Source organism: Sorex fumeus, unplaced genomic scaffold (genome assembly GCF_029834395.1).
Source record: "Sorex fumeus unplaced genomic scaffold, SorFum_2.1 ptg000013l, whole genome shotgun sequence".
NCBI classification, from domain to species: domain Eukaryota; kingdom Metazoa; phylum Chordata; class Mammalia; order Eulipotyphla; family Soricidae; genus Sorex; species Sorex fumeus.
Window position 1 is genome coordinate 35,388,820 of NW_026606070.1, and position 14,439 is coordinate 35,403,258.

A 14,439-nucleotide genomic window follows, 5' to 3' on the forward strand; every position below is an offset into this window, starting at 1 on the left:
TAAGATTATAGAAGCTAATGATGTGATCTTGGTAAGTGAAGTGAACAGGACACTTCACAATTGATGCATTTGGAACATGCTGTGCTCTACGTCCTTTTCTGTGTACTTTGTTACTTTAGTAGAAATTTCAGAAAGTTTTAAAGAAATTTTTAAGAGAAAACCAGCAAGAAAGTCATTACCACAGAATTACTTGGGTATTACTTGGTTTCTTCTTATGAAAACTCTTATTTCTTGCTTCCTGAAATTCTTTCATTTACATTTGATAATTCACATAATGACAGTGCTGTGTAAGATTATAAGACTTTTGAGTTTTTGGGTTTTATTTGGGGGGGGGGGCGTTGTTTTGTATTTGGTGTGTGTGTATGTGTGTCTGTGTGTGGTGCTGGGCAATACCTAGTCATGCAGTGGTGTTCAGGGGCTATTCCTAGCTCTGTGCTCAGAGTAACCCTTAATGGTGATCAATGGAACTATATGAGATTCTGAGCATGGGTATGAGATTGGGTAAAAGTGGCAGCATGAAAAGTAAATGTCTTTTTTCCTGTACTATCTCTGTGTCCCTGAGATAGCTGAGTTTTTATAAGCTATCTTATTATCCTTCAACAAAGAAAATCATGAGAAGATAATTATCACTAAGTGACAAGATATAACAAAGAGACAAAATACAATGTAAGTCCTAGCTAAAAATTAGTTCTACCCAGATTTATCATGCGATTTTTTATTTATTTGCTTTTTAGTGGACTGGAGCGATAGCACAGTAGGTAGGGCATTTGCCTTGCACGCAGCCAACCCGGGTTTGATTCCTCTGTCCCTCTCAGAGAGCCTGGTAAGCTCCCTGTGGCGTATTCAATATGCCAAAAACAGTAACAATAAGTCTCACAATGGAGACGTTACTGGTGCCCGCTCGAGCTAATCGATGAACAACGTGAGGACAGTGCTACAGTGCTACTTTTTAGTGTGAAATCAAGAAAAGGATGCCTTGGCAATTCTACTCTCATAGCCACATATACAAAAACATTTCTAAACTCTTATACATTTCATTTTGAACTCAGACTGAAGCACTAGTTTCAACAACTAAGAAAATGCACTTCACATAGTTCAGTTTTTTTTCATTGTGATAGCATTGGTTTTCAAGAGTGGAAATGTTTGTAACTTTTAGGGCTATAGGTAATTTGGTGTTACCTCACCTTTTGCTACAGAATGAAAGGTTTCACCTCTTTAGAATTTCTTTAGGAATATTGATTTATTACTTTGTCATAAAAGCCTATTTTCTCATTCTCCATTAGACTTAAATTTAAATTTTCAAATTTTTATAACGGTGAGAAAATAATTTTAAAGCCTACAATGGAGAAGGTGTGTACATGTCTGTGTGTATAAGTATATACATATATATGTGTATGTGTATATGTTTGTGTGTTTGTGTAGACATAGAAATTGACTAAACACACTCCCAATGTCTAAGCTGGAATAATCTAAACAATAAAATAAGGTAACACTGTATTATACCCCAAAGTATAAAATAAATAACTCTTTAATAGAAACTAATATAAGTAAATGAACTTGTAAATGGTGGGGGAAGGGAAGTGGAAAGATAAGATAGGGGTCAAGGTTCTTGCGTTGAATGCAGCTGGCTTCACATCTTATGGTCCCATGAACAGAGCCTGGCATGGACCCTCAACAAATAATGATTTAAGTGAATTAGATTGTATAACTTATACAGATTTAATACATTCCTCGTGAAGACTCCCATGGTATTTTTATAAATATAGACCAAATGCTGTTATATTTGTATGGAGTTATAAAATTCCCTGATTGGTCAAAGCAACTCTAGGTAATAGATAGAAGGCTTTCCTTGCTCCAAGTTTAAATTATACCATAATTCTATAGTAACCCACAATACAAAAGTTCCTTGTAAAGTTTACTGACAATAACAAAAAACAACTCCATCAAAAATGCGAAGGTGAGCTGAACAGGCTTTGTTGTGGGGGTGGGAGGAACAATAGTACAGCCAGTGGGGCATTTACCTTGTACACAGACCTGGGTTCTATCACTGACATCCCATATGGTCCTCCAAAGCATTGCCAGGAGTGATTCCAGAGTGAAGAACCAGGAGTAGTTCCTAAACATCAGTGAATTGGACCAAAAGAAAGAAAAAGATAAAGAAAATGTAAAGATGGGCAACGGCTATAAGAAAAAGTGATTTTCATCATTTATTATTATGGAAATGGAAATAAAAACCACAGGAGATATAAGTGAGACATCGTGAGACTGGCACACATCAAAGGAGTAGCCAAGCCATTGCTGGTGGGGATGTTGGGGAAGGGTGGAAGGAAGCCTCATTCACTGTTGGTGAAAATGTCTGGTTAAGCTTAAGTGGAAAACAGTATGGAGGTATTCAAAAAAAAGCTTCAATAAGATCAATCACTTCCACTTCTTTCTATTCACCCCAAAGTCAGCAAAACATTATTTCAGGAAGACATGTGTACTTCTATGTAATTGTGGGACTATTCACAATAACCAAGATTTTGGAACAACCCAGGTCCCTATTCAAAAAAAGTGCACGAAGAAACAGTGTAGAAATATGCAAAGTATAGTAATACACAATGAAATTCTATCAGCTATAAAAAAATATAAAATCCTGAAATTTGCCACTCTATGGGGAAAACTATAAGTGAAATCAGTCAAAAGGAGAGGAAAAATACAGAATTGTTAATCTCATATGTGGATTACAAAGAACACAATAAAGGATAGAAAATGGCTAATACCAACAAGACTCAGAGGGAGTTTGCTGATAAGGTACAGGTGAAGGTAGGGAACCTCGAGACATTGGGGGACTGACATTCTGGTGATGATGTGTTTTTTTATACTGTGTACATGAAACTTTATTATTAATCACAGTGCTTAAATAAAAATTCAAAGATAAATTAAAGATAAGGACACACTATTACAGTAATTCTGATTTAATGTATATTCCCATGAGAATTGTATGTAGCTTTGCAGCAAACATGTAAAAATATACATATTACTTGTAAACATCTCTGACTGGGAAGAAAGAAAACATATATCAACATTAAAATTAATAATCAAATATACTCTCAAACAATAGAATATCACAGATCAGTGAAAATGAGCCAGCTATATCTACAGTTAAAATAGAGATGAGCCATGTAAGTACAACACCAAGCAAAAGAAACCAGAAAAATTGAAATTTTTTATATATGATTTGATTTTTATGAAGGTATGTAATAAGCTAATATAATAATTAGAAATTTTTGTCTCAATTTTTAAAAATCTTTAAAACCTGAATATATTATAGCCAAAAACTACTTTGGGGGAGGAAAGTTATCCAAAGTTAGGTGGGTCAATTTTCTTTGACAGTAGAGATGATTTTTTTCTGTTAATTTTGTATTCATTTGGTTGTATATTGTTACTCTGTGAACTCAAGCAAAATATTCTTTAAAAATAATAGCACCTGGTGCCTGGAATGTGGTTCAGATGTAGAGTGCCTTGCTTGCAAGCACGTGGTCTCCATTCAACCCACAGCACTCTGCCCGAAGGGCCTAGTACAATCCCAGAAGCATTTCTCTTTGTGATCTGTGGTTGTACAAGTATGTGTTCTCTGGTGTACAGTAATCCAAGTGCGTGAAAGCACTACAAATGAGTGTGCAACCTCTAGAAGTACTGCAACCAAATATGTAATTCCCAATTCTTGCAATGCCAATGACAACTAGGACAGGGGAAGAGTTTAAAATTAACAATACAAAGGACCTTTTTTAAAAACATGAATATATTTTATTTAAAAAATTAAGCTTAACAAGAATAAAGCACACGATATAATCTTTCACATTGTATAGATGGTCAGAATGTGACATTTCTAACTTTGAATATATCACTAACACAAAATGTTCAGTCAAATTGCAATAGGATTTAATGTTAGCAAATACATTTACCAAGGATGACTAGAAGTTTAATTATAAATTGCTCATGGTTTCCAATAAAGTCTTCCTGCAGAAGACAAGACTATAATAATCACTCTCAGTACCATTCAGTGTCCCTATTGTGCTATTAGACAGGATGGTAATTAACATGGTCACAACTATAACTATCAGGCACGAAAGCAATGCTGAGTGTATTTCTGCCCCAGCTGCTATCAGCATGGGGTAGAAAAATTGAAAATATTGCCAAGAAATCAATCTCTTTCATTCTAACTGAGCTAACTCTGCACAGCAGATCAGTAGTTTTATATGAACAAATACAACTATAACAAGTTTCTACCTATAAAATTAACACAAAGGACTGTATATTTTTTATTTTACCCAGGGTCATATGCAAGAGTCCTAAATCTCTGCCAAAACTATAGCAGAGAGTGTTTCAGAAATTAGAAAAGAAGTGAAATCCATATTATTGCATGCACAAAAGAAATATGTCAAGTGTCAAAACTAGTTACAATCAGAGTATTTTTTTTAATTAGAGGACCTCCTGTAAGCAGCTTGAGAACCCCTGCTCCCGCCCACACACACACCAAAAAATAGTAAAATCCATCATACTTCTATTCACTAGCAATAAACAGCCTGAAAATAAAATTAATAAACCATGTTCTTTTCAATGAATCAAAACAGGCAATGTATTTGGAAGCAATTTTCACAAAAGAAGTATCAGACTTTTTTTGTTTTGTTTTGTTTTATTGTTTTAGGGCCAAACCCTGCAATGCTCAGGACTTAACTCCTGGCTCTGCACTCAGGGATCATTCCTGATGGACTTTGGTGACCACATGGGGTGCCAGGGCTAGAACCTAAGTTGGTTGTGTGCAAATCAAGTACTCTGTCTTCTGTACTATCTTTCCAAACCAAGAAGTGGACTTTTAATTATTTAATTATTGATAATTAAAAATATCAGTGAGTGTAGTAAAAAAATGAATGATTGGAAAGACATTGTCCATGGAAAGCCCATGGATCAGTAGACACTATATTATTAATATTTTTGCTGGAGCTTGGGCTTGGGCCATACCCTGAAGTGCTCAGAACTTATTCCTGGCTCTAGGCACAACTATCACTTCTAGCAGGAATAATATGTGGTGACCATATGTGATGCCAGGAATCAAACAGGGAACAGCCACATTCCAAGTACACATCTCAACCCCTTTATTCTCTCTTCTCTTCACTCCCAAACACAGTATTATTAACATGGCAATATGCCCCAGATTCAATACACCATCCCTATAAAATGTTAATGACTATTTTTACTTGGTATTCTGTTTATTAGGAAAGCCAACCATCCTGTTCATTTGGTTAATCTATACTAAATTTGGTATAGTAATACTGTTGTAAAAAGAAACAAACTATACACAGTAATATGATTAAATAATTAAATCATGTTAAGCAAAATAGACTTATTTATGTAAATAATTTTATGTAAAATAAACAAAACTAATGATGACCATGAAAACAAAAACAGGAATTCCTAATTGACATGAAGTGTTATCAGATAACTTTCTGAAATAATGGATATGGATATAGCATTTTTTTTAACAAAGGGTCTGATAGATATAAGCAAAAATCTGTCAAAACCTGACAATCTACATATGGAAAGTCTGTGCATTTCACCTTCTGTTAAATGTCACAGTTTTTAAAAGTACTGCGTTGATTGACCCAGATATCAATTTTCCTGAAGTCTATTCTTACTTTGAGTTTATTTTTTTCTGCCTTCTGTCTCTGACTCTACTTTTGCTGTTTGAAAAATAACTGAGTGGACTTTTATTTAAAGCATGTAGTTCAGGCCTAGAGGACTATTTCAATGACTTAGAGTGTCTGCCTTGCAATCATAAAATCATAAGTTCAAATTCCTATGGCTCCATATGTACCACGTTTGATCCTGGCAGATTTGCTGTTGGAGCCTGTGCGATCCCTGACACTGCAAAGAGATTTAGAGACCCACAGCAGGGTGTGTATAAGCATCTCAAAGAGGTGTACAGGCTTCAGCAAACACCACCACTGAAAAATTTTAAAAGTTGTTCATCTGTTTTTGACACTTAAGTTGTGCATCTGCCTTTAAAAAATATTAACCTTTAAACCCAGGTTTGACATCATGTCAGAATATAAGTAAAGAAATAAAGGCAGGGCCAGTGAAATCGATCATTGGACTATTAGCAAGCTCTGCATGCAAGCCTGGGTTTGATCTCTGAGCACAGAGCAAGGAGCAGGCCCAGAGCAACACCAAGTTTGTCTCCAAAAACACTGTAGCACTGTCCTCCCATTGTTCATTGATTTGCTTGAGTGGGCACCAGTAACGTCTCTATTGACGTCTCCATTGTGACACTTGTTACTGTTTTTAGCATATCAAATATGACACGGGGAGCTTGCCAGGTTCTGTCATGCAGGCGGGATACTCTCAGTAGCTTGCTGGACTCTCTGAGAAGGACAGGGATGGAGGAATCAAAACAGGGTCAGCAGCATGCAAGGCAAACACCCTACCCACTGTGCCCCAAAGGAGAAAAAAAAAATTAAAAGCAGAACAAGACCTGAAAACAGAGGGGATGACAGAAAATTGGCCCTCTCCTTGATCGACGATTTGCTCGAGCGGGCCCAGTAACGTCTCCATTGGAGACTTTGTTGTTACTGTGTTTGGCATATCGAATACTCTCGGTAGCTTGCCGGGCTCTCCGAGAGGGGTATAGTGGTGATAGAAAATTGATTCTGTGAAAATCTCATGCAGGGTATTTGCATGAAAAAGAACTTGGAGGACAAGGGCATAAAAAATCAACATAGCAGCAAAGGCTGGGGGTCAGATTACAGAAAGAGGAAATCAAACCTCCCAAAAGGTGTGAGAGCACACTTCTATGGGGAGCTATCCACACTCCTCTATTGTGAACACAAAAACCCTTTTCTTTACTTCCTGGGGTGCCCTCTATTGGTAGTCGCCCTCATTGCAACTTGGGGCATTTAATTCCTTTCTTTTACTTGACAGTGCTCTTTCTCATTTTTCTTTTAAAATATGCTTTAGTTAGTTATTAGAATAGATTCTCAGGTTGATTTTCTATCCAGGCATGTCTGTATTGAGCTGATGGATCTGAAATCACTTTGAAGTCTTTTAAAATACCTCACATACATTGGGACTTAATCACCAATTTGGAAAATCTCAACTACTAAGTATTTGTCAAATAGTACTTGTCAAACAAAATCATCAAGAGCTATTGCAAACTAAGCTGAATATAAGGATGGTTGCCCAAAGAACTAGTGGTTCATTCAGTTACATTTAATTATCATTCTGGATTCGATCTAGTCATCACAGAATTCTAAGAACTTTTGGTTTGCACAAAACTATATCATGAAAGAAATGCAATTTGGATTTAGGTTTTTCTCATTTTATATAATATTTCATTGTTTGTAATAGTAATGATAGTTTTTTGCATGCTGATATGTGTGAGGTGGAATTCTAAGATTCATGTACATATGATTTCAGTAATCCTTAAAAAATTTTAAAAAAAACACATGCATTATATGCTATTGTTTTCAATGAAAAATGATGATGCTAAACCACAGCTAAACCACAAAGCATATGATAACTCAGTTTTTAAAAGTAATGTAAAAATTTGAACCCAACTTTCACAGTTCATTTTATTAACTACTAAGTAAGTGCTATTTTTGAAGTTACTTCCAGAATAAAAATTAGTCTTAGTCATTATTTACTTTACCTACTACCCATTCCTTGAAAACTCATGAGGAAATAACTCCTTCATCTCTATTTAAAAGGAATGCTATTCTCCTTTAAATTGAGATTAAGGAAGCAGAAATTTTTTCTCATTTTATAGACTTCTCTGATTCTATAGTCATGAAATCATTTTTGTGTAACTCTTAAGAAGTTTGGCTCACAGCAGCTAACTTAAGAAATAGGAACATAATTTTTTTCTTTGTCTATGTTAAATACATATCATATTGATATATTTTATAAATAATATATGCACATATATAAAAAATACACATAAGCCTAAATAACTTTTCAAATTCAGTTAAGTATATGAAACAGAGGACTGAAAACTCTGGTCTCCACATCTTATTTTATTATGCTCTCTGATATTATTTTTTAATGAAAAGATTGAAAATAAACAAAAGGGAAATAAATAAAACTAAAAATACTTTCAGAAAGCTGAGTAAACAGCAGAAACCACAATAGTGCAAAGATATTTCTAAAGACTTAGTATCATTAACTTCCATTCTTAATGACTCTATGTGTAGGTGTATGTTTCATTTAAAAAAGAGAAAAAAGGACACTAGGGAGATTACATAATCTGTTAAGTTATAAATAAATAAATAAGCTTTTTTTTATTGTAAATTTTTTTAAATGTCATACACAGCAATTCTCAGGGCTGCGTGCTCAGGGAAACTCCTGTTTGGACATTAAGGAACCATTTGAGATGCTGGGGATTAAACCTAAGTAGCTGCTTGCAAGGCAATGCCTTCCCCCACTTTATTATCTCTCCAGCTTCAAATATCTTATTCCCTACCTCAATAACATAAGAGCTAAATACCGGGGGATATAATGTAACTAGCAAATATTATAGTCAGTGCAGATTCTCCAGGTTCTCTTTGTCTCGGTGCAATTCAGGCGGTTCTTTTCATCACTCTGATACTTAGGGTAGACTGAGTTCACTTAATGACTAATTAATCTATAGATGCTATGAATAATATTTGGAGGAATTGATTATTATATTTTATGCACATGATAAAATTAATGACGATCTTCTAGAAATAATTCATTTTATCAAAAAGCATTTCTTATCAGGTATATGTGTTCTCTTGAAATATATCAAAAAATAGAATAAAAACAAGAGGGAATAAAAGCGAATCAATAGTGAACAAAAAAATGAGCAATGACTCCTTTTACCACTCGCTTTTCATTGTCTCAATCATTTCACCTTTTGGTCTCTTTCACACGCTTTTACACATTTTCAAAAGTCTTTGTCTTAGCTGACACTTTAATGTCTCACCTTGCAGGTTTTGCCAATATACTTTTATAAAGATAGTTCCCCTCTGAAAGGAATTTCATTGTCTTAATTTATATTATTTTTGACCATGAAAGATTTATAAAGCTAAACTGCAAAGCACTGCAGGAATAGGCCATCAAAGCCACAAAACACATTCATTTAAAACTAATAGGCACACAAAATCAGTTTAACAAAAATTGAGATAGAAAAGATTGAATTGAAAGTTGCATACGTAAAGTAATTATAACTTTAAAAGATCATATGAGTCCATATGAAGATTAAATTTTTAAAAAGGGGAAAATATTATTTAGGAGGGGTTTTTGAGTTAATTTGTTTTAAATTTAAAATTTGTTTCTACGATTAATTCTCAGGGCAATTCATACATTAAAATTAGCATCTGGTAAAAGAGGAACAAAGGAGCAATTTGTAACTCAGTGCCTGAGTCTCATGCTTAGTTGAGATTTGTAGCTCACAGTGGTATCTCAAGCCTTCACCTCAGATCCTTGCGCGCATACACACACACACACACACACACACACACACACACACACGCGCGCGCGTTTTAGTGCTGCAAGTGCTGTTTTAGTAATAATGTTTATCACTAAATAAAAATTATTTCTAAAGGGACAAAAACTTTCTGACTCATTGCTCACACCTTCATCCTTTTTGTTCTAGACTCTCAGAGCAGTGTTTATCAAACTTTTTCTAACTGTGGTTCCCTTTCAATCCAGTGCCTCCCCCATTTTATAATTTGCTTTTAAGTCAGTTTAAGCATTAGTCTCTTATTTATTTATTTTATGGCAACAAAAGAAGTAAAGTTTATAGTTTCCAGAAATAATCAAAATGTGACAATAAAATCACCTATCAAGTATTCAGTACAAGTATTAGAAACCTCAAATAAATTTCATTATCATAAACTATTCTAATAAGGAAAACAGCCAAAATTCCAAACCAAAGAGCAAAATCAGGTCAATTACAGGGAATCAGACATCAAAATGACTTCAACTTCTCAAAGAAATACTAAAAGCTAGAGTTAATCCACCATTGACATAATTTTCACCTGTGGCTCCTGTAGAATATTTCCTCCACCCCTCAGCCCCTCACCCCCTGAAGAGAGGGCATTTGGCTCAGCTTGAGAAACACTGCTTTAGATAAATACTTTCTCTAACCACATTGTATTTCTGCTACAGGTTTTGGGACTGTAATGATTTTGAGTAACGGAGTTGACAACACAATGTCATCTTGTGTTGATATTATAATGACCCTTACTGATGAAAAGGCGGGGACAATGGAAATAAAGTAACAAGGTATCAATCAAAAAGCAATCACGTGTTTATAAAGACATTGATAAATGACCTTGTCAAGGAAAGAATGGATAAAAATCTGCATATGTCAAGAGGCCCAATCTAAATTAAAATTAAGTGGTAACCCTGATAATATGCCTCAAAAATATGTCATAAATATGTGTTATCGGCACAGAATTAAGTCCATTTGAGAGGCCTACTAGAATCTAAAGACCATAGCACCCGAGTTCTACGAAACTCAATGAGAGCTGAAACCAATGGAGACAGAAGCTTTATTGGTCCACCCCACTCAAAGCACTGTGAATTGGGTCCTCATATCTCTGATAAGTGACACAAAGACCATGATCACACCTTAAAACTTTCACCTTAAAACTACATTGCAGCATATAGTAAACTAAAATATCAATTAAAGCATGTAAGATTAATTGCAATCTGTAGCAAAATGATGCATTGCTCATAATCAACAAGAGGGGAGGGGAAGGGCTGGAGCGATAGCACAGCAGGTAGGGCATTTGCCTTGTACACGGCCTACCTGGGTTCAATTCCCAGCATCCCATATGGTCCCCTGAGCACTGCCAGGAGTAATTCCTGATTGCAGAGCCAGGAGTAACCCCTTGCATTGCTGTGTGTGACCCAAAAAACAAAATAAATAAATAAATATGAGGTGAGGGGAACAAGATATGGTTACAATCACACGATCAAAAAGGAGAAAATAGTTTATTATACCTACTCAATGTTAGGGTACATTTGTCTGCCACTGACAGGGAATCAGCCCAGATGGTCACTGGCAAGGTCCAAGGGCTAGCAAGGAGTACACAGTCAACAGAGAGTTACAAAAGCACCACAGACGGGGCCTTATAAATTCCAGGGAGAAGTTTTTAATCTTTACTTGGCTCAACAGTAAGTGGATGAAGTTTTTCTTTACCAATTCAATATTATTATTATTTTATTTATTTATTTATTTATTTTGCTTTTTGGGTCACACCCGGCGATGCACAGGGGTTACTCCTGGCTCATGCACTCAGGAATTACTACTGGTGGTGCTCAGGTGACCATATGGGATGCTGGGAATCGAACCCGGGTTGGCTGCGTGCAAAGCAAATGCCCTACCTGCTGTGCTATTGCTCCAGCCCTCAATATTATTTTAATCTCTAACATATTGGAGTACAAGCTCTAGGTTTTGGGAAAAACTATCAGAGAAGTTTCACTCAGAAGTAAACTATCCCTCATTGCAAACAGACACATGGGAATAAGGCACATGTGTATAAGCATCAACATGTATACTGGTATAATCAACACCCACCAGTTAGTTATCTAAAGCTCCCTTCCCATTCCCTCCCCCTCTCAGTGCATTGCCACTTGAATTGTATGCATATAATCTTAATGTAGATTTTCTTCAACAAATCATATTGTAATTCTGTTGTTAGCTTAAATTTTAAGTAAACCGTCTTCACCCACCAAGTTTTTTAGCACTTCTGAGATCCAAAATCTCACATTGTAGCTTCTAACAATGAACTTTCCTTGGTTACAGGAAGGTTGAAATCATGTGTATTAAATCTCTGTCTCTGTCCTCCCATTGTTCATCAATTTGCTCGAGCGGACCCAGTAAACGTCTCTATTGTGAGACTTCTTGTTACTGTGTGTGGCATATTGAATACTCTCGGTAGCTTGCCAGGCTCTCCGAAAGGGGTGGAGGAATCAAACCCAGCTCGGCTGGGCTGGCTGCGTGCAAGACAAATGCCCTACCGCTGTGCTATGTGTATTATATTAAAAAAAAAAACTTTTAAATTGCACAAAATTTGAGTGAGGAGCAGTGAGGACCATATTTCTCCAAAACCCCTATCAAATTGTAGCTCCCACAATTCAACACTTATCTTGGGTTTTAAGCCTTCAAACTTTTCTATTCATTAAAATGTCATTTGTTCAGATTTACTAAAGAACTATTGAGAAAAACATAATCTGGGGCAATTTATTCCCCACAATTAAACAATTAGGCTAATAGTGGTTAAGTGCTATGAAATCTTACGGTTTATAACATTAAGGTTGATCATCAGGAACTTTCTTATGTGTTTACAGAAAGCAAACCTCCCACGTCCAGTTTAATACTGCTTCTGGAGTACAAAAGCATGACCCTTAACTAAAGCTAAACTAAAATGAATCTTGTATAGACTTTTATAAAAAAAAATCAAGCATGTCGTTTAAAGTTTCAGATTATTTTTATTAAATTGCCTCAACACTGTTATTTGCTTTAATTTTACATTATGTTATTTTTTGCTGTTTTTCCTTAGATAAACAGATAACAGAGGAAGGCAGGATACAAGGGTGCATTTTAGTGAGCAGATACACAGTTCCAAAATAACATTAGCTCTTGATTTCTTTACACACCTCCACCAATGGTGATTTCCCTCAGACAAGGGGAATTTGTATACATTTGCTTTACCAAATTCCATTTAACTGTTGGGAAGAGGGTAGTGGTTGGTGGGAGGGAGGGGGGATAAGGAAAGACACTAATGCCAACCTTGGAAAGAATTGCAGTTTAAGTTAAATGAACCTAGGAATATACTTAGAACTTTTCTGCTTTCAGTTAAAGAGAAAGAAAATTGATACAGATTTTTAGAGCTGCATGTGCTTCTCCAGTTTGTCAGTGATTTGTAGCTCTCAGTTTATTTTTAAACTAAAAAAATAGCAAAGTACTAACACTTTACTAAGAGATCCTTTTACGAGAGGACTATAGCTTTATTTGGAACATAGATTTTTAGTATATTTCACTTGTGTTTTAAGACACTGGGCTATAAAATTCTGCATGATACGTAACTTTATTTTTTGGAGAATGGAAGTCTTAGTAATTGGATATTCTTAGAGCCATTCTATTTGCCTAGATGTTAATATTAAAACTCATAACATATTAGTAATTATACTTGGGAAACTGTGCATCTCTGAAGCAAAATCTGACAGGATGCAGCAAATTATCACAATAGATTAATACAAAACATTACAGGGCATAAGAATATGAATGTCCCCCTTTCGGCTCTCCGAGAGACACCTTGGCGGTCAGCAAAAATAAGCACCTTACCAAAGGCATCAAAAAGGGAGTCAAGAAGAAAGTGGTTGATCCATTTTCTAAGAAAGACTGGTATGACGTGAAAGCACCCGCAATATTTAATATAAGAAATACTGAGAAAAAGCTTGTCACCAGAACCCAGGGAACCAAAATTGCATCTGATGGCCTCAAGGGTCGTGTATTTGAAGTGAGTCTTGCTGACCTGCAGAACGATGAAGTTGCTTTTAGAAAATTCAAGCTGATTACAGAGGATGTTCAGGGAAAAACCTGCCTGACAAACTTCCATGGCATGGACCTCACCCGTGACAAAATGTGCTCCATGGTCAAAAAATGGCAGACCATGATTGAGGCTCATGTTGATGTCAAGACTACCGATGGTTATTTGCTTCGTCTATTCTGTGTTGGTTTCACTAAGAAGTGCAATAACCAGATTAGGAAGACCTCTTATGCTCAGCATCAGCAGGTTCGCCAGATTCAGAAGAAGATGATGGAGATCATGACTCGGGAGGTGCAGACAAATGACTTAAAAGAGGTGGTCAATAAATTGATTCCAGACAGCATTGGAAAAGACATAGAAAAGGCTTGCCAGTCTATTTACCCACTCCATGATGTCTTTGTTAGAAAAGTAAAAATGCTGAAGAAACTTAAGTTTGAATTAGGAAAACTCATGGAGCTTCATGGTGAAGGTAGCAGTTCTGGAAAAGCTACTGGAGATGAGACAGGCGTTAAAGTTAAAGGGCTAATGGGTATGAACCAACAGTCCAAGAATCTGTTTAAAATTCATATGTTCATTGGTAACAAATGAAAGTTTTATTTCTGGTGATGTTAAAAAAAAAAAGAAAATGAATGTCCCATTTCCATTGCACTAAACAATAACGTAAGTACATAATGCTCTGTGAAATGAGTTGGGTAAACAACCATAATACTTAATAGATTTTCAAAGAAAAATGAATGGATAATCCAATAAGGACCTCTAAATAAATTGTATTATTTGAACAATATTTACTAATTTACTTTTGGAGATAGTTTACTTTTTTTTAATTCTGAAATGACTATTTCTCAATGGTGTCGAAATATATATCATGTAATATTTACTG

General features: G+C 35.5%; 1 protein-coding gene across 1 annotated transcript in view; it reads left to right on the forward strand.

Moving 5' to 3' along the window:
* Positions 1-14,161, forward strand: part of LOC130020610 (40S ribosomal protein S3a-like) — a 74,475-nt gene extending 60,314 nt beyond the window's left edge. Inside the window, exons 2-3 of the mRNA XM_056111195.1 lie at positions 10,168-10,276; positions 13,319-14,161. Coding sequence (XP_055967170.1) covers positions 10,168-10,276; positions 13,319-14,147 — 938 coding nt within the window. The 3' untranslated portion in view covers positions 14,148-14,161. The remainder of the gene's footprint in view (positions 1-10,167; positions 10,277-13,318) is intronic.
* The last annotated feature ends 278 nt before the right edge of the window (positions 14,162-14,439 follow it).